This window comes from Ambystoma mexicanum, chromosome 3q (genome assembly GCF_040938575.1).
Source record: "Ambystoma mexicanum isolate Mex_15411 chromosome 3q, UKY_AmexF1_1, whole genome shotgun sequence".
Taxonomy (NCBI): Eukaryota; Metazoa; Chordata; class Amphibia; order Caudata; family Ambystomatidae; genus Ambystoma; species Ambystoma mexicanum.
Window position 1 is genome coordinate 917720449 of NC_090926.1, and position 24725 is coordinate 917745173.

General features: G+C 42.4%; 1 protein-coding gene across 4 annotated transcripts in view; it reads right to left on the bottom strand.

Annotated features, from left to right (window-relative positions):
* WIPI1 (WD repeat domain, phosphoinositide interacting 1) overlaps window positions 1-24725 on the bottom strand; it is a 951231-nt gene that overhangs the window by 174688 nt on the left and 751818 nt on the right. Inside the window, exon 13 of one of the 4 annotated variants that reach the window (XM_069655070.1) lies at window positions 191-646. The exons of 2 other annotated variants lie outside the window; for them this stretch is intronic. In XM_069655070.1, the coding sequence (XP_069511171.1) occupies window positions 599-646 (48 nt within the window). In that variant the 3' untranslated portion in view covers window positions 191-598. Of the gene's footprint in view, window positions 1-190; window positions 23327-24725 lie in introns of those variants that run through there. One more of the 4 variants, XM_069655069.1, reaches the window with a different exon arrangement.

Here is a 24725-nt window from a genome sequence, read left to right on the forward strand (position 1 = left end):
TTCACGAAGCATGGATATTCTTCAGTAAGTGAGAATGACAACAGAAAATTGTTACTTTAAGGAAATCCGCCGTAGGAAACCACCTTTTTTGCAATTTGACTAAGAAAGCTCATTCATAGCAGAGCATTTGCAATCTGCAGCCATTCATTTCTCATTCTGCCTTTTAAAAACACGACGACACCCAAAAAAATACCAGCAGCTGCAAACATATATTTATTTAGTTTTAACTTCTGAGAATATAACAGCCAATACAAATTATGTTTGCAATGGTAAACATTACTCGTTTATAATGCACTTTCATATATTTTATGAAACTTTCCTCTAAGCACATGTGTACAAATCAAATTGCATAAATAGAAAACATAGTATATAAAATGTTAAGTTAAATACAAATAAAAATGTGGTCAGGTTAGAATTGACACCGTGGTTCTGAGCGGTGACTATGTGTCCATAGGCAGATGTCCATTCAATATATATATTTTTCTACTTGTTGAATAAACACCTTGGCAGAACATTTAATGTAACCGAGCACTTAGTCATCAGTCCAAACGTCACATCTTGTTAAACCAATATTCAGAAGATGTAGGTTTCCTTTTCGTCATGATGGGTCCCCTTTGGAGTTCTGATTTTCACGGCATAAGCTTATCTACCAAAATCAAAACAGAACCACCTTATTCTTCCCAGCAAGAGACAGGGGTTAGGGTGTTATAAACAGATTTATGCATGTTGCCCATTGATATCTACCATCAAGTGATGATTTTCATTAATAATAGATGACCATCCCTCTAATGCTAGTCCCTTTTTTAATCGTATAACCTGGAACACGGTATGAACTCAAGCAAGAATACTGTTGTAAACGTTAAAAAGATCATAAGAAAATATAATTGACCTTTTATGTGAACACTAGACGGTGCTTCAGAAAATCTGGGGGTTACACAATGGCTTGGACATATTTATTATATACAAGCGATCTGACCCTACTGAAGAGTAGCTAACATTGTACCATATTCTGGCAGCTTAAGACACTGGTGGGATATTCAAACTATAATGGAATTAGCTCACTCATGACATCTCGTCTACATGGGATAGTGCTTAGATGCCATTGGGTTGCTTGCGCTCTATGAATGGATGGTGACATTTCCATCTACTCCAACCAGTTTCTAATAGACATGCTTGATTTTATAGATGTATGGGTTGGGCCATACACACTACAAAAGGAACACATTAAAACAACACAAGTTTAATTGTTTTAGAAGTATTTGATTGTTTTCTGTACGGCTTCTGATTATGGACAGAAAAAAGATTGCATGTTGTAGGATGACTAATCAAACAGTTTGTTCTCAATTGTCAGATCAATATTTTGAATTTGTTTTATTTATCTGGCTAGCAAGGAGACTTTCAACAAGGACTCCTGTACATGAGGACTAATGTGACTGGTCAATCCCAAGACTGGGTGCCTTACATTAGTATGCGAGTAGCAGTGGCAGATACGTTAACTTGTTGGTTGGTTGGAAATTGGACAGCACTGATAAGACATAATGAAAACAGAGAACAAGATTCACATTGTACAGTATTTACATGTATTAGCAGATTTACATATATTGGAGGATTTTCATACACTGTATATACAGCTACATGTTGGAGAGGATGAGGATCCTGTAAGCGGTTGGGGTTACCAACTGACATATCTCATTCTCCCTCAATTGAGATAAGATTACTTTTGAGGGAATTTCTAAAGCCTGACAAAGTGGGACTGGTGTCCCAATGGTGGGAGTTAGTAGAATGAAATTAGAAAAGCGAGAGGTAGCCCAGGGAGAATGTGACAGAGAGGTAGCTAAAGACCCAGGTGTGATCTTAACATCTTTCTGCTGACCAACTATGTTTCTAGCAAGATGATTATCATTTTGAAGAATGTGCCCTGGCCTATATTGTGTAGAGCCTTAAAATCTAAAGATTTGCAGGATGGATAACAGAATAGAATGTCAGGCGACTTTCTACATTCTGAGCTTAGTGTGTAGTGGTGGCAGACAAAATGGCACACCAAGGCTACTGTAATCTCTTTACACCAACATGTTTGTCTGTGTATCCTTGGCTTCAAATCTCAATGCAAAGTACCTGTATATTCAAATAGTGAGCCAGCTGCCCTATTAGTCCACACATTAAAATGTACTTACCAGTAATTTAGGTACGCTTAGTTTGTAAGGCTATTGTTCTAATTCCCAGCTTGTGGTGGCTGCACAGCCTTGTGGTGAATTCCTATCCTGCACTACGTGCTGAATTATTTTAAGTGAGGCCAAATGGTTGTGCAGGAATACCCGCTAAATTCAAGCCTTTACTCACCGCTTCTGCATGCTCTTTTTGCCTTATTTTCTGTGGTAATAATTTTACCAGACTCGTCAATTAGACTACTGTTCAGACTGAGCCATGAAGGTGGACTATTCCAATTTGAAACAGTGTTACGGACTAAGACCACTAGAATTTCTAGTATATCTAATATCATGGACTAGGAGGTGGTTGGTAGGTGCACAGCAAACGGACTGCAAAAGGAGAAACCAGGTGCCTGCTCTGAGACCAGAGCCTAGGGAGTAATGTTTAGAAATAGAATGAAAAGGTTATCAGTACTTGTCAGCACATTGTCCTTTGCCACTGTAAGGAAAATGGAAACCTAAAGATCGAGGAGTGTCTTCAACAAGATTTCGAAGCTGGCTACCCTGGAAATGGGCTCCGGTGGACAGACTGGAGGCCATTGGAGTAGTTATATTGAAACATAAAGCTGTTCCCATTAACTCCCCAAATTCTATGTCAAAAACGGAGGTAAGCATTATTCTTTTTATCTGAAAGCTTAACTAGCTTGATTTTAGCCAAATTAATTCAACAAACAGAATCCTATTTTCTATTATTCCAGGGAAAAAATTGTTGTTCAATGGACTTAACAGTGAGTGTTCCTTCCTTCCTTCAATCAGAACTGTCTCTCCTCATAAACCTCCATCGTTTGTTACTCTTTCTCTGCTGCTCAAACATCAGATAAGTAGCATTCATTTAACTTGTTTAGCTGTGTGTGTTAGAAACGTTTATTGTGTCACTTAGCGTTCTACCATGGTAAGGATCATGTGAGGCACCACACTTCCCGGTGATAAGAGGTGAGTAACACAGGTTTTGGTCCATCGTGGCAGGGCGTAGATGGTGCTTCAATGCCATGTAGCAATTTGCATTTACACTCTCCCCCTGGCTGACTGCTAGTACAGCTTCACAGCCCTCTGTCAGGTTCGCCCCACACAGTGCTGCATTTTTATTCTCCCATGAGGCGATATTCCCACGCACAGCATGGATTGAAACTGCACTTTGTTGTCAGTTTTGCAGGCTCCATATCTAGAAGTAGAGTTCTGCTTCCACAGACAGCCATTACATGGTCTGCCACTGGGAAGCCGGTTCAAAATTGAGTTGACTCTGTGATGAGTGAAGTAATCTGGTCATGCCTAAGCACCCTGAATCCAGCCAGTCAGACAGAGTGGGGGATTGTTCACCAACTTTCCTGCGAGTGCAAACACAGAAAGGAGTAGCCTAGGTGTACAGAGCTCGATGCTCAGACCAAAGCACAAAGAGAAAAAGAAAATATATGAATATAAATGTCATTGGGAAATGTAAGAGCTACTCTTACATTGGAAGTTCCTCATACAGACCAAAACCAGGGACCCAATGGGCACACTCGCAAAAATATTAAACCAATAGAGATTCAGGTACAGTGGGGTGGACCAAATGCACTCTTTGCTTCTTATGGTATCCTAATAGTGCTATTTCTCCAGACGGATACAAGAACATCGTCATTAAGATAAATACCAAGCTAGACAAAGTCTCTACAGAAGCCGGCCCAGGGGGCTTCTATTTGGGGATCTTTTGTAAAAGAGATGTCCAATTTTGTCTGTGCTTTTTTCACCACTGTATAAGTTCAGTCATCCATACAAATGGTATTTCCAGCAAGGTTTTCCCCAGGGCTCGTAGAGTCAAGGACCACTGTTCCGGCCGATGCACTTTGGATCGAAGGTCCTAGGCCACATAGCACTACTGGCAGCACCAGACGGTCAATGATTCATCCCAACCAGAGGCAGTGGGAATAGAGGATGCACCTGGAGAAGAACTCATAGTTTCAAAACAGTCTTCAGGTAGGTCTACTAAGCTCATTTCCACTGCCTGTGAACAGCAGATCAGCCCTTTTTGTTCAACCATTGAACACACTCTCAGATCCTGTTGCCATAAAACTCACTGTTATGTTAATTCTTTTTGTAGATCACACGTTCGCGAAAGCATCTTGGCACTAAAAAGGAACCGGAGGGGATAGATACAAAGCAAATACCTGAAGAGAATTAGAACAGATGGCTTTTTAACAACCGACAAAAAGTCAATAGATTGTTGGTAGCCCTCAGCTGCACTGGCAGAGAGTTCTACAACTTGGCAGCAGCCACTGAGAAGGAACGGCCTCCCACCCGCTCAAACTCATAACGGGGAACAACCAGAAGGCAAGAAACCTTAGACCGCAGATCCCGAGTAGATGCATAGAGTTGGAATTTATCTTGGAGGTATTCAGCACCTGAGCCATAAAAAGCTTGGTGTACAATCACCAGTGATTTAGAGCCAACCCACTGGGGAACCGGGAGCCAGTACAAAGAACGGAGAATCAGGGACACATGTGCACCATAAGGGGTACCAGTACACATACGTGTAACATAGTTTTGAAAGATCTGCAGGCAGTGGAAGAGATAAAGGGGCTGGGCTAAAAACAGAGAATTACAATAATCTAGCCGGCATAAAACTAAGGAGGCCGTAACTAGCGGTCTGAGTTGGACGGGAAAGAAAGGGAGGACCTTCCAAAGCACACGAAGTTGAAAGAAGCCTGCCTCACAAATGGCTCCCTCTTGGCTTTCCACAGACAGTGAGGCAGAGAAGTTAAATCCCAAGTTCTTGACCTCCACCGCTGGGGAGGGACATATTCTAAGTTCGATAGGCCAAAAGACTGAAGACCAAGTTGGCGCAGAAGCAAGGGCGGTCGCCCGAGGGCTGTGCGGGGGCTACACCACCAGGACTTCGGTCTTGCCACCGTTCAATTTCAGCCAGTTACTGCCATTCCACCCATTCACGGCCAACAGGCAACTCCTGGAGGCAGCAGGATTATGGATGAGATAGCCCACAAAGGATCCAAAAACTCTACATTGCAGTATCCTAGTAAAATGGAAAGCCAAAAAAGGCCATCAAAGTACATCCTAAAAATACATGTCTTGTGCAAAATTACAACATAGCCATCAAAACAAAGAGAATACAACCAAACAAAGCTTTTGGCCCATGTCACTTATGGCACCCAACGCGCCTTGCGCCCAGAGAGATAGGATTTGCCCCAGAGAGTGGTTGATTACCAATGTTGTCACCCAACGGGGACAGGTGTCCAGAATCGGGGGAGGAGCTGACGGTAATCCCACTTTGTCTCGCCCGCGCATGACGGTTGCATTTTTCCATAACATCCCTGACCACATAGGCGTCCCTTAGAACCAGTTTGACAGTGTCTGATTTGGCAGGGCATAGGGAGAGCCTAGTGCATTCTAGCAGAGAGCCCCTCAACACAAACCCACAGTCCCCCGCACCCAGTGAAGGCCTTTATTCAGAAGGGCATCTCTTGGTTCTCTTGAAACGGGAAAGTTTAGGAACTCCATGGAGGAACACCGTATTACTACCGCGTCCTTCACGTAGATGATGCCTAGACAAAGACCTCCGGTGGCCGGGGGTTAATGCCCACCCCACTGAGTGCAGTTTGCCCACGCCCATCACAACAAGGTTCTGCAGTGGTGGAGACTCCCCCCCCCCCCACATAGCTGGACTCCCTGTGGGCTCCCTCAGTGGGAGTAACACTGGGTGTTGGACCACCGCTATGCGGCTCTTCGTGGGTGGTGAAATCAAGACCGTGGGGACAGGGTGGGACATGGGCAAGCCGTATTGGGCTCTATGGCACTAGCCGAGTTCAACCTCTCAGACCTGTCCCCTAACAGGCCCCCTCCTACCACCTCTCTAACCCCCAACACCTCCTTAATCAGGGTCAGTAGCAGATTTTTAAGCATACCCAACTCGGAGAGCATATCTTGACAAAAGCAAATTGGCAGTTTGGCAGATACAGTAGAGGATAGGGACGGCAGGCGGTTATTTCCCTTTATGTGGGGATTAGGAACCCAGAGGGGGCTAAGGCATAGGAAAGACCTAGCCCCCGAGGGAGCATCCAGCATGAGCTCTCTCCAGGGGCTTGAGGGGGGGGGGGGCTAGCAAACTTTCCCTTGCCCACTCCCTCACAGCCCTGGTCCCCTATGTCAGAAGCCATGGTCACAGGAGAGGGGGGTAGACTTCTTGGAATGCCAATAACTGTTGTGGGACTGAGGAATCAGGGTTTGCAGCAAAGGAGGAGAGGGTGTGGACGGACACCAAAGATGGAGCTGAAGAAGTGCATCCGCCAGTCACATTCGCAATACCCCTGAAAATCATTTCACAACCAGTGGCCAAAGTATCCAGGAGAGCTGCAGTGGCCACCCTATCAAAGCCCCCAACAGGTCAGCAGTGGGTAAAGATGCACCCATGAAAAGACTGGCCAGTCCAAGGGCAAGAGTTGGGTTCTGATCAGTAGGGCAGAAATCCCCAGCGAGCTGAGATGGAGCTGCCACCTGAGGGCTGTGGGTGCAAGATAGTCCAGATACAATTTCCCCCAGAGCCCCCTCATGATTACAGACGGTGTCCATAGACGGTCGGGGTACTCTAACCCCTTTTGTACCTCTGTTCCCCTGAGTTTCACCACCCTGCATTACCTGCGTGTCCGCCGAGATTTTAGGTAACAGCCTCCCCTTCCTTCCTTCTGGCCAGATTGGTTTTTCGATGCGCCTGGGGGACTATAGGTCCTTGTGAATTCAAGAGGAGGGAGGATTTGCTGAAAAAGAGGGGGGTAAGGGTGAAGAGAGGGCCCCTCCTTTCATGATATCAGCCATTTCCATTGATGGGAGAGAAATCCAGAGAATTCAGAGCCCGGAAGATAAAGCTCACCTCAATGGGGTTGTTCACACTGAACTCATGTGCCTATTGGAAATCCCTGCGGTGCGTGAACACCCAGGCGAGAGCAAACACCCGCGCCCTTTCACCCCCGCGGGCTTCCACCCTCGCAGGGTTCAGCTGCAGTGATATCCAGGAGGGGGCAGGGCTTGAAGGGCAGACAGCAAGGGCAGACTCCAGGCTCCAGGGACTCCCAATTTGCGACAAACACCCGCGCCCTTTCACCCCTGCGTGCTTCCACCATGGTGGGGTCTAGGTGCAGTGATATCCAGGAGGGGGCGGGGTTTGAAGGGCAGACAGCAAGGGCAGACTCCAGGCTCCGGCGACTCCCAATTCACAGCAAACACCCGCACCCTTTCACCCCAGCGGGCTTCCACCCTGGCGGGGTCCAGCTGCAGTGATATCCAGGAGGGGGCGGGGCTTGAAGGGCAGACAGCAAGGGCAGACTCCAGGGACTCCCAATTCACGGCAAACACACGCGCCCTTTCCCCCCCCCTCCCGCGGGCTTCCCTCATAAAGCTTCATTCTGTACTGACATTTTAAGATGGAAGTGATGCACATGCCCAGGAATATTCTTCATCTGGATCTACCTGTCTTCCACCCACACAGATCATTTCTGCAGTTTCATTGGGCAGGTCAGTACTGGGCTTGCTCTTTGGGCTCATGTGCACCACTGTGCTATACAAAGCTGATGAAACTTGAGGTTGTTGAGGAGGCATCTGTGATATTATTCATCTAGACTACATATTAACCATTTCCTAGGATGAGCACAAACTTCGTCAGCAAGCAGACATGAGAATACAACTTCATCAAAGCCGATGTTATCTGATAAACTGGTAAGCAATCAGAGCTCACTCCAGCTTAGGTGACAAACTCCTTGGGTTTCTTGATTTATGTAGAATAGGTGTCTCTGAAGCAACCTTCCAAAATAGTATCCAAGATCAGGAAGGATATCTGACCTTATTCTGAGAATATTGAGTTTCTCTTGCAGGGACCTTGCAAGAGTAATCAAACTGCTCCCCTCCTTAATTCAAGCCATCTCGATCATCTGCACTAGTGACTAAAGGAATGCGTCCTTGTCTCAGCCAGTAGTCAACCAGTAGTTGATTTACATTGGTAGTTGGATCATATGGAGGCTATATTCAGATCAGACCCTGATCTGGTCATTGGATCGAATACAAGCAGAAAAGGTTTGGGTCCCATTTGTGGAATATTGACCAGAGGTGTCAAATGGTTAGTTGGGGGGCGGGTGGGGAGGCGACAGAATTACACCTTAATTGTCTATAGCTCTTGGTAGGCTCTTTCTCATGTAAGCTTTCGCCAGGAACAGGACACTGTTGAAAATGGACAATTCCTCCACATTGAGGTAAATCAATCCCCTAGGACATCTACCACAGGTACTTGGCCGGAGACCGGATTCACCAAAAGCAGATGGAAGCAGCAATTATCATCCATTGGTGAACAGCACAAACCTCGTTTCCAGCGCTTTTCTGACTTTTTATTGATTTTTCAATCCAACTTCTCCACAGTCCTCTTCTTCTGCCAATTCCCAAGGATGAATGTCTTTCCCTGATGATGGACAGGTCACTCACACTGATGAAATTGAGTATTTCAAGATGTGTTGGGGTGCATCAGGCATTTTCCTCAAGGCAACAAGTCATCGGAAAAAGCTGGTCTCCTTCAACATCAGACTGCTAAACAGCTTCCGAAGTAGTCTGTGCTCACTGGTATATGTTATGGGATTTACGTCCAGTTGCAGCCCTTCTAAAAATAAATCCTGAATGTGTTTGCTTCTTTTACAGAAGATGGTAAGACTTACAGAACATATCAGCATGCTACGATACTGTGGACAAGCATCCTATCATAGAGCACCTACTAGAGCGTTGTATGCAGAAAGGTAGCTGTATCGTGACACCTCCACTGGCTAATTACCCAGTATAGTGGAATGTTCATTTGGTCTTGAAGTTGTTTCAGTCGTGGCCAGGCAACACACATATGTCATGCATAGCATTATCAGTTAAGCTGACATCTCTGATCAGCTCAATATTGTGCAGACAATTGTTTACGGGCCCTACATCTACAAGGAAGAATTTCCTCTTCAAATGGGGTACTTTCGTATATCTGAAGATGTACAAAATGTAACTCTGGAGTAGTCTTGTGTCTGGGTTCCAGCAGCCACCCAAGTTGTGTGAAGTCCATTGCCTTAACGTGTACGAGCAGTACACAACTTTACTTTGCAATGACTTTAGAGTGCAGCTGCGCAGAGCATGAAGAAAACCTTGCAAGCCAATTACATGCTCATGCGTTGATACCGACTCAAGCAGGAGTACATACAATTCACTTTGGCACTCATTCGGATAGAGAGGAAATGGCATCTAAGGCGTTTTTAAGCTGACGTAACTCTTGGAAGATATCATGAAAAGTGCCTTTTGGTATGATGAATCGGTCCTTAGAATTTTCAATTTATAGAAGTCTCCGCTTCATTGGTGGTAAATTAGCTTTTAAAGAAGCACAGTGCTAAATTCCGGCCTTGGCATAGAAAGATTTCCCAAACTAACTTATAGCAAAGTCTTGATTATATTAAGGCTAACATTAACCCACCCAGTATTTACTAAATTATTGGTATATTTTTAATATATACATTGTGCTCTGCTTCCAGTGGGTGAGGGTGCCCTTTTCAAAATATTTTAAATAACATCAAATTAAGTAAAGACTTTAATTGGTGTAGAGTGGGGGTTGGTCAGCTAACGAAGAAGCATTCAGAGACTGTGGGTCGTTGAGCCTGTTGAGTCTTTCTCTGTATTCTTCACCTACACATTTCAACATGCAATAAACACTGATATACTATTACAACCATTCCAAGATTCACATGCGCAATATCAAGAGGATTAGAACGCCAGTGCCCGGTTTTTTTACAAAAACATAGCACTGGTGTTTTCAGTAGACGCCAGAACCACCTTTCCCTTGAGAATCAGGATTACTTTTTCAAATTATTTTTCTATTAGAGCATGCACGATCTTGTTCTGCTGTGAAATGCTGCTGAGCGTACTTTTGTCATCTTCTGGGTCATGTGGACCAACCTGCAAACTCCAAAGGTCAGATAACTCACAGCTTTACTATGTACTAATAAATGTGCATGCGACTCCTTGGACTGAAGGGCAAAGTTGATTTTGGATCTCCCTGATTCTTAGACTTGCTGCTTCAGACTATGTGGACTCCACCAAGACCTGGAACTGCAGTAAAAGGCTGCTGTTGGGCCTGAAAATGAGAAACCATTTTCTTAATGCAATCTGCAATGGAGCATTCTCCGTTTTTTCAGAAAGGGACCATAATATGCTGGAACAACTGAAGTCTAGCACTGAAGACACTAGAGGCAAGTGTGAATATTCTGGAATGCTGGCTACTGAAGCAGCAGCTTAACCCTGCAGCTCCTGGGCCCTCTCCTTCAAGATATATAATTGATGATAATAAACTCAAAGAAGAAAATAGAGGTAGCTGAGTATCCAATCCCCCAAGAAACCAAAGCATACCTTTGAGCGGGACAAAACTCCCAGCTCCCAGGACATTTATACTCTTTTGCTGAATGTGGCTCAAGATGTTGGTGAAGTCAAGACATCTATGGCTGAACTTAATCTGACGGTGTCTCAACTGGATAACAGGGTTACTGATTTGGGAAAAGGCTCTATATCCATGGGTACAGAAATTGCAGGAAGCTTTATATCCTATAACAATCTGAAGGAAGAGCTCCAGAAAGAAAAAGTGAAGTGCCTGCAATTGGACTTAAACCTACGAGATAAAAATAGAAGACTGGTGGGGATTGAAGAAAAGGCAGAGACTAACAACAGCAATTTGATCTCCTTTGTGCTTCAGATCTTTAAAGATTGCTTTAATTTTGAATCGGCTGTTACCAGTGACATTGACTATGTTTATAGAGTTTGGAAGGTCTCAGGTCCAAGAGCTAGACACATTTTGATTGCCTTTGTGAACACGAGGACAAGGGAAAACCTACTGAAAGCTGCCAGATTTAAAAGGAAATGCCAGCTATAACGAGAAACCAATATTTCTTTATCAATATTTCCGATATCCTAAGGAGACTCAGTTGAAAAGAAGGTCATTTAAAGGGGTTAAAGATTTGGCCAAGCGTCTGGGCATTAAAGTGTACCTGAACAAGGCCAACGTCATGACTTTATGCCTACCAGATGGTGAGAAAACTACCTCTGAATCCAAAAAGGCAATGCAGTGGTTGGAAATGACAAGGAAAGACTATGCCTTTGTGTCATGTATGGATTAATGACTCCCTCCTCCTGGCTGGTGTGTCTAAGACATTTAAGATTTGTCCTACATTTCTTATATATTTTGATTTGTATTCATGCTTATTATGGTTGGATTGAAAAACTAGGCTATAATTGGCTATAAAAAGGTGCTGTCCAGATTCAAGAGTTTAACGTTGTTAAATAGAATCATACAACGTTCTGTCAGGCGTTGTTTATTTTCATTCAAATGGTACTACGAGCGGAGTGGAGTTTGGAAGAAAGGACCCTCAACGTGATATGCGTGCTAGAGATCAGCTGATTTGTCAAGATCAAACTGTCGGATGTATGGAGGGATCACCTCCTTTATGACGCGCATTCTCCATGATCTGGAACGGGATGGAATAACCAATGATGCAGCGGGTAGTATGTCTCCTGAGACTCTGACGTCTGTTTGGCTCGGTAATAAGGTCAGTTGCTGTGCGGCAATGGATCGTTGTGAGGCACACCCAGCTAATAGAACTGCTTCGCAAATGGGCCGGGGGACCGAGGCAACACTTCTCCCCTGAACCCACACCGCCCACTTGCAGAGCCCACCTTGCCATCTCTTCAGTGACGTAAGCATGCAGGCAATCTCCAGGGGGTTGGCATCCTGCTACTTCTTCCCATTGGGAATGATTTAGTCAGCGCATGCACTTGTGCCCTTTTAACGTGCACACAGCAGGGCAGACCTCTGTGTGAAATGAGTAGACTGCTGACAACCACCTGGCAAATGCCATGTTCTGCCTGCCCCCTGTCCCCCGTGTTTTGTTCCCCGATAGGCAAAACGCTTGAGCATGTTAGAGTGAGGATCTGGGCTTTCCTCTTTCCAACCAACATAAGGAGTGGAATTCCAGCAAATGAAGCCTGTGCACCGTTGTATGACTGGCCGTGTAATAAGGTTAGTTACAGTGTGGCTGCTGATCGAAGTGAGGCGCACCCAGATGCAGAACTACTTCTGTGATAACACTTCTTCGCTGCCCACCCCCCAACTTGCGGAGCCCATGCAGACTTGCCATCCTTTCAGTGATGCTATCATGCAGGCTATTGGACTGATTTCTGTATTGGGGAGCGGGTTGCTCACCTTTTCCCATTACCCCTTGAGAATGCCTTAGTTGATGCATGCGCGTGGGTTCTTTTTACATGAGCACCACCTCTATGTTCCTATATATCATCAACCAGCATGTTTGCTATTACTTTGGCGACATTGCAGCTGTGCAAATTGCCCCGAATGGCTAGAGATTCATTAGCAAGTTCAATGATGTGGCTGAAAATCTGTTCCATTTAGTCAACAAATTCAGGTTCCAAAAAAAAAAAAAACCTTTTACAGACTGGATCCGGGGAGAGAGAGCGCCAATGGGTTTTGGTGCCAACATTCGGTTTCTGCAACGGGGGCAGTGCTTATTTCAATTTTTTATTTTTATTTTCTATTTAACAAATTAAACAAGGTTTCATGAGCTTCCTGCTTGGCGCAGGACTCCATAATGCGTGTTATGCCGCCCGGAGTCTTCAGAGCTGTGTTGGTAGAAAGTGAGGAGTAATGGTTATGAGTGATTGGTAATTTTAAATTCATAGGCGAATTCTGATTTCAGCGTCTGTGATTGACTGTGGATCTCCAGGAGTCTATATATGTTCAAATGAAATATCATCTTTCTTTGTTTCAAACATGGATGTGTATGAGTGGGCCTTTGTTGAGTAGGATTCCAGGTCCATATATCGACTGTATAGGTTATCGTGCCACTGACTTTGTCAATTTACATTTGCACTGGGTAATGTTTTGAGACCACATTCTTTACTTCTTGAAAGCCAGGGATGAACGTCATCATTATTTAAGGTCGACTGTCATTCTAACTGCAGTCCGCAATGGATCAGTGGTGCTGAGATAACAGAACCAAAGGCTTAATGCATGATTAAACGCCTCTGATGTCTTAGGAATAGGATCTATAGCTTGGTGGGCCGATATTGTATCCCTTCTGGGTATTATAAACTAATTGTCCTTTGGGTTTCCACACCTAGAGTTGATCAAATTGACCTGCCATGCTGTGTCGGCTGAGGGATGACAGAAGTGTAATGAGACATGTGGGATGCTGCCATTGAAGATTTGGGTTAGGTTTGCATATTAATGACATTGCCATTAATATAATGTCTCATTACGATGAAACGATGAAGAGATTTAATATTATTTGAACTATGAGTTGGCTTACATATTATGGTCCTGTTTGTATGACTCTGCCGAACATGATCAACCCTATACCAAGCCTGATAAAGTTTCAAGGTGGTCCAGGAAATTATTAAGTGCTGTTAACATGTTTGATTTGTTATTAGGACTCACAGTATTTAATGTAGGTGTGCATGCTTTGATTTTTAGGATGGTTAATACGCTTATGGCTCTTGAAATACCCAGAGGGTGAGTGATTTGGATTGCTGCACATTGGGTCATTGTTTGGGCATGAAAACACATGATAATGGGACTCTGATAAGCACTAAATGTTAAAACCAGATAGGTACACAATCGATATGGCTGTTTAGTTAGATGAACAATTTGAGAATTGGCCCCTACTAAATGCTTATTGGTCCTTGTTATTTGCATATGAAAGTTATAAAGGATGCAAAGATCTTCACATTGTATCTGCAGCAAAACTTCTAGTGATTCAATTTTTTTATTGGTTATGCCGATATTAGTCTGAATAATGACCTAAGGCTGTTCTGGGGTTGATCTCTTCCGGTTGATTTATAGTATACACCCACTCAGTGTTTACTAAATTTACATGCTTGAACATGTTTATTATTTGAATATGAATATTTGCTAAATTAATCTCGAAAAGCTTGCAGTAGATTACTAAATATAAGAACATATCCATATTATCTGCACCAGGGTGTTGTAATTGATTGTCATCACATATGGGCAATTAGAATTTTTAGAAGGAGAATTAATTCCCATAATTTAACTTGCTATGTGGATTGTGATTGTAAAAGATTACATAAGAACTGTTAGTTCATCTGTTTAATATTTAGCCGGGCTAATGTAATTGGGTAGAATGGTACATTTCTTGGTAATGCATAGTTGATAAATGTTTTAAATAGAGTATGCCAACTTCTAAAAGGGGTTGGGTTAATGGCTACCACGACAGGGTATTAGAATTGTTACTTCATCTGATTATTCTAGAGGGAGAAGATGAAATCAAGGGCTGCTTTAATTATATAACAATCAGGAATACAACTGAAATATTGATTAAGCTCTTGGTTCTGCATAATGGGTTAATACGTGGTGGAATTATATTGATAGTTGGAGGTGTTGGGTGAGTGTCATCTATGAAAGTACCATTTTTTTTCGAATGTCTGACAATTTAGATATCTAGATGTAACAAATTTGCTTAATCACCAGCTGGGAATAATTAGGGGGGGACTATAAAGAATGTACTTATTTCCAATGTTGATAGAGTTCAATAATTAGGAGAGTAGCCTGGAGTATAAAATCATTTGGATTATTAAGTTTGTATAACAAGTTGAAGTTGGAGCGGGTGTCTAGCATTTTCTTAAGAGGGCGGGCTATAGGGTTTTTAAATTATATTTTTAGCAGAGAGACTAGTGGATTTTCATGAAAGTGAGTGGATGAGTGGGGAAATGACAAAACTGGAGACAAAATTTGTATAGTGACCTGGAATGTGAATGGGATCAACAATCAACTAAAACAGAAAAAAGATCTTTAACTATTTGGATGATATGAAAGCAGACATCTGTTTCCTACAGGAGACTCATTTAGGAAGAATTAGCTAATCTGAAAAAAGAATGGGTTGGTAAAGTATATGGTTATTCTTTCAATTCAAGATCAAGAGGTGTTGCAGTTCTAATAGGCAAGAATGCGCCATTACAAGTGCTAAAATAATGTTCTGACAAGGAGGGTAGAATAATTGCTCTGTTGGTAATTATTCAGGGAGAAGTTATGACATTGTGTAACATGTATGCACCATCAGTAGATGATGGCTCATTCTTTAGGCAAGTGGCACAAATGATACAAAATATGGAAACTCCAAATGTTTTATTATGTGGAGATTTTAAGAAAGTCTTGGACCCTCCAATGGATAAGAGTAAGTGTAGACCGCAAAGAACAACGAACAGGTACAATCATTTCTTGTCACTTTAAGCTCTGCTAAAAGAACATAATCTGAAAGATAATTGGAGATTGGAACATCCATCCGTGAGGGAATACAGTTTCTACTCAGGCTCTCATGATACATTTTCAAGATTAGATATGTTACTAACTGCAAGCAAAGGGGCGGAAAACTATAAATCGGGTAAGATTGGAAATATACTGTTAACAGACCATGCACCGGTAGAAATGTATTTGAATATGAATTTTGAGCTCAAAAGAACGTTGACATGGAAGATGAATACATCGGTTCTGAGTGAAAAGAAAATCTTAGAAAAGATAGTCTCAGAGGTGGAACACTTTGTTTAAGAAAATCATATTGGGGAATTGGATGCAAAGATAGTGTGGGAAGACTTTAAATGTACAATGAGAGGGTTACTATTAAGTCTGTCTAGCAGCAAGAACAAAAGACTTGAAAAGGAGAGGCAAGATTTAGATTTACGGATCAAGAATCTTTCATGGGAACTAATGGAAGAAGCAGTCAAAGAAAGTTAAGGAGCGGCAGAAGTTGAAGTAAAAAATTAATACAATGTTAACATAAAGAGCTGAACCTAATTTGTATCAGTTAAGTTGTTCCTACTATGAAAAAGGGGAAAAATGCGATCAGTGGTTGGCTCATCGGAAAATGAATTCAGACAGGGCTATTAGTTCAATTCGAGGTCCTGATGGTTTCATTAAGTTTAAACCCAGAGACATTAATGACATTTTCAATAACTATTATAAAAAGATATACTGCAATGAACTGTCTGGCGTAGGAGAACATTTTGTAGGAAACCTAGAGGTCACCAAGATCTCAGAGACAGAACATGAAATTCTACAAGAAGAGCTGACGATCAAAGAATTAAGAAGTTCAATCAGTAAGCTGAATACAGGGAAATCTCCGGGGCATGATGGGCTTCCAGCTGAATTCTACAAGATTCTACCAAATTATGTCCTGAACTTAATGAAGCATATGTTTGATTAATCACTTAGCAATGGCCTATTACCAGAAATGACTAGCCATGTTATGATATCTGTGTTTCGTTAGAAAGATAAGGAAGAGACTCAACCATCAAGCTACCGTCCAATCAAGTTTACTTCCACAGTTAATTCATGAAAATCAATCCGGTTTTATTCAGAACAGACATACTTCAAGTAACATACGGAGGCTTATTCAAACAATGTCACAAGCCTCAGACTAAAACGATGATACTGCAGTAATATTAGATGCTGAAAAGGCATTTGACCGTGTTAATTGGAGCTACCTATGCACAGTGCTATACAAAATGGGTCTAGGTGAGAGATTTATATCATGGATTAAATAACTGTATTCGAAACCAACTGCTGATATAAATACAAATGGATTGAGATCGGATAAATTTGAATTAGAAAGAGGAACTAGGCAGGGGTGCCCATTATCTCCACGTTTGTTTGTTATTGCGTTAGAACCATTGGCCATTGCAATCAGGCTTGAAAGAAGGTTAAGTGGGATAAGTTGTTGGGGTCTGGAACAGAAGATTTGGTTCTATGCTGACTACTGCTGGTCTTGAAAGATTTGGAACATTTGCTACCCATTTTGATGGAGATTCTATCAAATTTTAATATATCATCAGGATATAAAGTTAACTGGGTGAAATCGGAAGTGATGCCTTTGACAATAACCTGTAGTAAGCAATTGGTCACTTCACTAGGTTTTAGATGGTGTGCGGAGAGGATGCATGAAACCAAAGATTAAGGAAATGGTACATGAAAATCTAAAACAATTGTGCGAAGGTTTCAGACTAGGTGTGGAGTGATGGAAGGTGGTAAACCTGTCGTTATGGGGGAAAGAAAATGCCTTAAAAATGAATTCAGCTCCCAAGATGAACTATGTGCTTGGTATGCTACAGTTGAAAATTGGCTCGCAATATTGGAAGGAGTTTGATAGGCTCTTGCAGAGTTTTATTTAGGATCACAAACCTCTGAGGTTAAAACTTTGGAAGTTACAATTGCCTTTGGAAAAGGGTGGACTTGGGGTCCCGAACTTTCACGCTCATCATTTAGCATTCATGGCTCAATTTATGATTCCTTTGCTTGAACAAAAATCCAGATGATCAGGCGGTAGCTGAAGACAGTTTTGCAGGGCCATTGATGCCAAGGGTAATTTTAACAACATTGCCTAGACCGGGAAGTAAGGTGGATCTCACCACTGAATTTTTACGTTATTCCTGGAAAGTCCTTTCAGGTTTACTGGGTGTTGATGCACTAAAGGGCCCAGATGCATCCGTCTTGGCAAACCCAGGCATTAATGAAAATGGGAAAACTTTGTTTTGGCCAGAATGGTTTTTGGGAGTGGTTAGGTGAATTGGAGACCTGCAAAAAGAAGGGAAATGACTTACAGCAAATGAAGTTAAGAAAAAATGGGATATTTCTAACTTTTTGACCATGGATTATCGGAGGTTGAAAAAGGTTATAGGAAAGGTGGATTTAGAAAATGAGCTACATTGCGATGTTTTTTTCTGTTAAATCCAAAAAGGATGAAGGAGGTTTGGCAAGTAGAATATATAAGCTGACTGTTGCAGATTATAAGGAGAATGGTGAGCTGCGGGGAGATTGGAGTAGGTGACTCGGATGTGATATTTCTTCAGGACTATGGTTGAGCATGTGCAGAAATGTAAATCTATGTTCGATCAATTTGAGTGAAGGTTCTTGGCAAAATACAAATTTTAAACAGAGTCTATTGGACACCGGAGTGAATATGTAAAAGAGGTTTTTCAGACACAAATGACTGTTGGGGATGTGAACATCAGACTGGAACATTGGAGCATATGTTGTGAGAATGTGTGAGAGTGCATGATTTTTGGTTGAATATTTGTGTGATATCTGATGAGGTTCTGGGGAAGAAGATTGCTTATGACTTTAAAACACTAATCTTGGGTGGGGACAAGTTATTGGAAGAATTGACCACCTGCCAAATAAAATGGCTATTTAGAGGGGCTGCAATAGGAAAGAAAATGATTTTGAGAGGGTGGAAATCGAGAGTACCCCGAAACGTAGACAATTGGATTGATGAAATGCATAAACTAGCTAATATGGAAAGGCAGATCTCTTTTCAAAAGATTTGTGGGAAATTCATAACTTAGTCTCTGTTTGGATAAATTAGGGAGGGGCGTTGGGGGGAATGTATATATTTTGTGGTTCTAAGCACATAGTTTTATATTTTCGGTCTCTTTGGATTTCATATGCTTTTCGTAATTTGAATTGACTGGATTTAATTTTGTTTCATGTATTTTTTGATTGAATAAAATGAAAATAAAGAATAAAAAAAGAAAGAATATTCATGTATTGGGAAAAGGACAACATGTAGTGTCATTCAGAAGAAAAGGAACTTTTGGGTAAGGAAGGGCTCTAGCACTAACCTAAATAATACTATCATTGGAGAATTACATTCAATTGTTTATAGTAATTAGAAATTAATACTGCAGCATGGGTCTCCAAGTTGGCATGTATACCTTAAATTGCCAAGAATATTTAAACCGTCAAGAGTATCTTGCTTCCCTATGTGCTTGTATTATGAATACACTGATTAAACAATTCTTGATGCAAAAAGGGTTTATTGTTGTTGAACAACAAAGGTAGCTCTCTGACGTGTTATTTATTCAGGAGAATAAACCCTTTTTGCATCAAGAATTGTTTAATCAATGTATTCATAATACAAGCGCATTGGGAAGCAAGATACTCTGACAGTCATTCTGAAGAGTCAATGGTCCAACTACATATCAGTATTCTTCATTACTCTGAGACCTAGGCTTACACTTCCTTACACAGCTGGTATATATTTCCCCCTTTCTCAGACCCTAAAACAGTCTGCATTATCTTTCTTAAGTTAATAACTCTTCTGCACCTGCTTATACATTGAACCCTCTCCCAATACTGTGCCGGATCATAATCAAGTGAAACAAAACCCCAGATGTTGTGACTGAGGATAATAAAGCATCTAATGAGTAGAATGAGAACTCTGAGTGATTAACATTACAGGCGAATAATCTGGCCATTACCCCCTCGTTTTACACCGTCAGAGTCCTTATACGAGAATGTACCAAGCCCATCCTCACATGTTTTTATAAATCATACTTAACAAAATGTGCATTTTTTGTATAGAAATGGGTCCTCTAACCTGCAACTGTAGACCACACAGAGCTGCTGAGTTGGGAGTAGCCCAAGTCAGGGCTTTAGAAATAATTATCAGGAAACCCTCTTTGAAGTGCCTCTAAGCAGCTTGCACACCCCTAATGGAGTGACTGAATGACACTGAAGCTGAACCTGCAGAGCATAATCATCAGAGAAAATGGCCACATTAAGTCAATGGCAAAAGGTAGAAACAGAGGGCTTTACTCGCTTGGTTAAAGGCCCCATTTGTCACAAATAGGTAAGTGGAAACTGCTTGCTTCATATCAAAATGATGCAGCAACCACGCATCCTCACAGAGAGAAGATTAGTGAACAGAGATAGCAGCACCAAACACATCTTGTTCATAATAAAAACAAAAAGATACCTTTGACCTTGTTAAAGCCCAATCTATTTCGAGAGCACATTCAGATAACAATCTTCACAAAGCCCCTAGTTTATCCAGAGATTATAAGGCTCTGTTTGATTGGCCATGCGCAGAGTGGGAGTCAGCACAGAGCATGTCAGCAGGACAAAACAATCACAAATCAAACCTACGAGGAAATGCTTTGGCTATTTCAAAGGCTCCTAGACAGTAGATCCAATTCCCTGCAAGCCTAGCAGATGGTAAAGGCTTGAGAGGCTGTCTTATCCCCCCACCTGCTTTTAAGATGATGGGCCCAAAAAGGGTGTAAATTAAAACACTAAATAAGACCCCCCTCCTAGCGAGAAGTGGAAGGAATTCATACACACATAAGAAGCAGGTGGGGCAAGGGGGGAAAGACCAATTAAAACCTGTGAATCCTAGGAAGTAACAGACCTGTGAATAAGAGACCTTATTGCCCTAATTTCCAACTATCCACTGAAGTCTCCTCACTTTGTGAGTGAGCGTAGCAAGGTTAGGAGAGGAGTAGGAGGAGGAAGAGTTGCGCAGGAACTTTTGTTTTTAGACCAGGAGGATCAATGTGCAGCTGAGCCAGATAAAATGAGGAGACTGTACCCAGTGTTATAAAGGCCAGATTAGGAATCTAGGCTAGAATAAAGAAGACCTGCTGAGCTCTTGGCCACAGAGACTGGCATGCTCCAGACAATAAGTGCATGAGCACATGGTGAAATAAGCTGGGGTGCTATATCCCCAAGAACTGGTGGATCAAGTTGGAGCTCAGACCAGGACAGCAGTTGCCAGGCCATCAGGCGATTATCAAATACCTTGTACTGATCATGCAGGTAAAAGAGGAGAAACATCTTCTTGGAAGTAGGGGGCTGAATACCTACACACATTACCCAGAGCGGCACAACCACGCAGGAGACACCCTTGGAGCAGGAGGGAGAAATGCTGGCTGTACCAAACTGAAGGATTAAAAGGCTACTGAGGACACAAGGTTTACAATCACTGCCGGAAGCCACCTCACTAATCCCAGAGGCAACACCCAGTCAAGTCACAGACGACAAGACAAGCATCAACGATACGTGTCCAGGAAGATGGACCCAAACCAAGGATAAATAAGTGTGGCAGGGCACTGTAACTTTGTGAGACTGTGCGTAACTTTGTTGGACATTGTCCTGGGTGTGAATACTCGGTCTTGCGCTCTGGTTTAGGAAATAGACTTATAGACTCAGAACAGTAGGACCTTCTAAAATGTATTGTGTTAAATTTCATGAAACTGTGACCTTCGAACATACCATTTTAGTTCTAACCAGTATGGCCATTGTCCCGCCCCAACCTTCCTTTCATTTAATAAAAAAATGGAATCCACTCCTTGTTTCTGTGTAATGTGGACATTTTTGGGACCCTACCAAAAAAAGAATCTTTGCAGAAAGCAACAACAATTAATCCTCATGAATAAGGTCAATCCGAGACCTCTGCTGAGTTATAGCATCACCAGCAAGTGCCAAGGTAGGCCAAGAGAGGTAAGGACTGACCTGCAATGTATGAATATCTCTACCATAAACACAGAGGATTCCCTTTCTCAGAGTGTTCCATTAGAATCTAGTTGGGCCCTCAGAGTAGAGGCTTGAAGGTTTGTTGGAAAACAACCCTAAGAAAATCAAGGCTAAGGCAAGTATCACAACTCTCTCACAAAAGATTGTTCGGCACACCATTTATATAAATGCTCTCAATGTCGGTCATAAAAAACCTTAACACTGGACTCCTAGACTCCTAAATGCTCAGAACAAACTGAAAGGAGCATTCCCAATGCTCAAAAGCTAACCAGTCTCCAAAACACACGTCAATTTCTGTAGAACTAGGGGAATAAGACATGGACTGGGCAAGCACCAAAGCCTCTCCTCTGCCAACTCCTGCAGTAGTGAAAGCGATGATCGACTGGTCTAACACGGAACTACTAGAAGTAGTTCCCCCTGCCCCCCCTTGTAATTACGTATTCTTTGAAGCACTCTGGGAATCAATGGGATGGGAGGAACCACCTAAGGAAACCCATTAAACAGAGAGAGCATTCACCATCCAAGCCTAGGGAATCAGTTGGAAGAGACACACTGGTGTAGGTCACATAAACATCCAGTGTAGAAATTCCGAATTGTTTGCACTAGTGTTAAAATCCTGTTGCTTTGCAAAGGTGCATTCTGAGGGTGGAACTCCCCCCAGCTCATCAGGTTTGCGTGCTCACAGGAGATTACGTTTGTACCCAAGACCACTTTTGTGAGCCAAAATTGCAAACAAAGAAACCATGGTGCTCCCCTATCAACAGAAATAGCGTTGGATGGATCTACGTGATGACTTTGCAGATGAAAACATTGAAGGTGAAAAATACGTAATGAATAAAGCCGAAATCGCACGTTTAAACTGCCTAAATTGTACATCATATTTCCTTTTTTTTATTAAGTTTTTACCTTCTTTACGATGACTCTACGGCTGTGTCCGCAAAATACTTGATTTCCTTATCCTGAAATTGCGAATTAACTCCCATGAGAGTTCGAGTGTTTTGAGTTCTTATTTTAACAACTTTATTGAGATGTTCGCTGTAAACGATGAGGGGGACAACGCTGCAACAGCCGAGCCCCTCACTGTGTGCTATTCTTTGCAGTTTCACTAAACCACAGAGGTTTGTAATAGATAGTCTCTCCAAACTATGGTATGTGCGAAACACGAATTCAATATTTTCGTCCCTGCTAAATTGTTGTAAAATGACATGCACAGTGATATTTTCGATGCTTATTGGCACTACCGCATTGGATCACCCAATTGTTGTAGTGAAGAAAAGGCCTGCAAGACTTCCCAATAACTGCCAGTTCCCTCTAATTGGAACACCTAGACACTTCTTATCCTGGGCCATTACTCCTGGGATGAGAACTTTCCTAGGATCACTCCCCACTACCTCATGTTGGGACGACTGAAAATAGATACAACTGCTGCTCGAAGATCTGTCCCTTCCAACCACTAGTTCAGGACTAATGCCATTCCTAGGGACAGAGGAATAAGGTACTTGAATTGTTGAGAAACTGGCGACAAATGTTGGAGAAATTGATGAACTACTGGCTTCAGGGGAAGACGTTGCCCCAAGCACCATTTGGGTTGATGCTGCCATATTTTACTGGAACTTCAAGAATGTCTTTGCAGAATCATCTGTTTCTCTGAAGAAACTATACCTTGTTCCACAGCTTGTTGATTCAGGCCTCTGAATTGCACACTCTGCTTACTGATGTGTTGAAGAGAGACCCATAATTGCATTGTCTGCAGAAAGGATCAGAAACACTTTTCTCAGTTCAGAAGGAAGTCATGTCTTTGCAGAATACTACAGTCCAGGATGACATTATATTGTACATTAAAAACAGAAAAGGCAACTTTTTGCAATCATCTAAATAACAGTGCATAATTCATGACATTTTAGTCAAGCGCTCAGGCCTGGCATACTGATTTGTCATCTAGCTGCCAAGGCATTTCCTGAAGTGGCCACAGGTGAGCACAAACCATCAACAGTGTTCTCACAAAAGGTGAGACTGCTGCTGCATGACAAAGTAATAGAGCACCGCCCTTCTCAAAGAGTGTGCTGTATTACCATCAAATATACTGGTATTTATGGAACACTTCATAGAAGAAAAACTTTGTTTATCTTTTTATCCATAGGGTTTTGACAGAAGACGTGCTCTAATGCAACCAAGGAATGCCTTTTCACTACAAAATGTGGGGAGACAGGTTTGTGCACATCCCTCCACTTCTTTAGGAACACATTTCAGCAGATCTGTGAATTGGAAGACCCTTGGTATCCAAAGGTCCCAATCCGTCCAACAGGTCATCTACTCCTGTATCCAAGACATGGCCAGTCCAAATGAAATAAGGTCTAATGTGAATGAAAACGTGAAAGCTCCCCCCCCCTCTTATTTGTATCTGTCCCGTGTCCAGGAACGCCACACATGTTCAGTCATGTGCATGTTCAGTCACCCCAAATTGTCTTGGTGCATTGTCCTCCATAAAAGCTGCTGCCACAGCCGTCACCTGCTTCTGCCAGTTCTCATCAATCCATGGAATATTATTTTCCCGGAGTGCAACTTGCACTGCAACGTTAATTTAATAACTTATTCCAATGTGGACATTTGTTATAATACTTTATTCTTGCTAAAACAGTTAGATGCAGATCTGCAACCTTAAGGAAATATCTTCCCACCAGCATCCACTTCATGCTCAGAAAGCTTGGAACCCTCCGAGTGCTTCCACGATTTCACAGGGATGTCACTTTGTTTGGGCCAGGCAATTACCCCCGGTTTCCTTACTTGCCACCAATCTGGGCCAGGTGTTGGATCTCGCGAGATATGTGCATTGTTTGTTCAGGCATGCTTGCCAAATGCTGTACATAGTCTCTGGGGGACTCTGCTTGAGAAACTGGTGGCTCGAACTACACAATGACATTGGAGTGAACACACCCCTGCCTCGTTGGCCCAGCAGCATTATCCCTCAATTGATATTAAGAGATGCATGCCACTTAACTGTTTCCGGAGGGAGTACGAGTATACACATAGCTTCCCACAGAGACAGGCAAAGAGTTAGGGAACGGTTTAAGTTGTACCCAGTAGGGGAGGAGTTACTAATTCAAGAAAGAGAAGACAGGCTATTTTGGGCTTTGCATTTTCTCCCT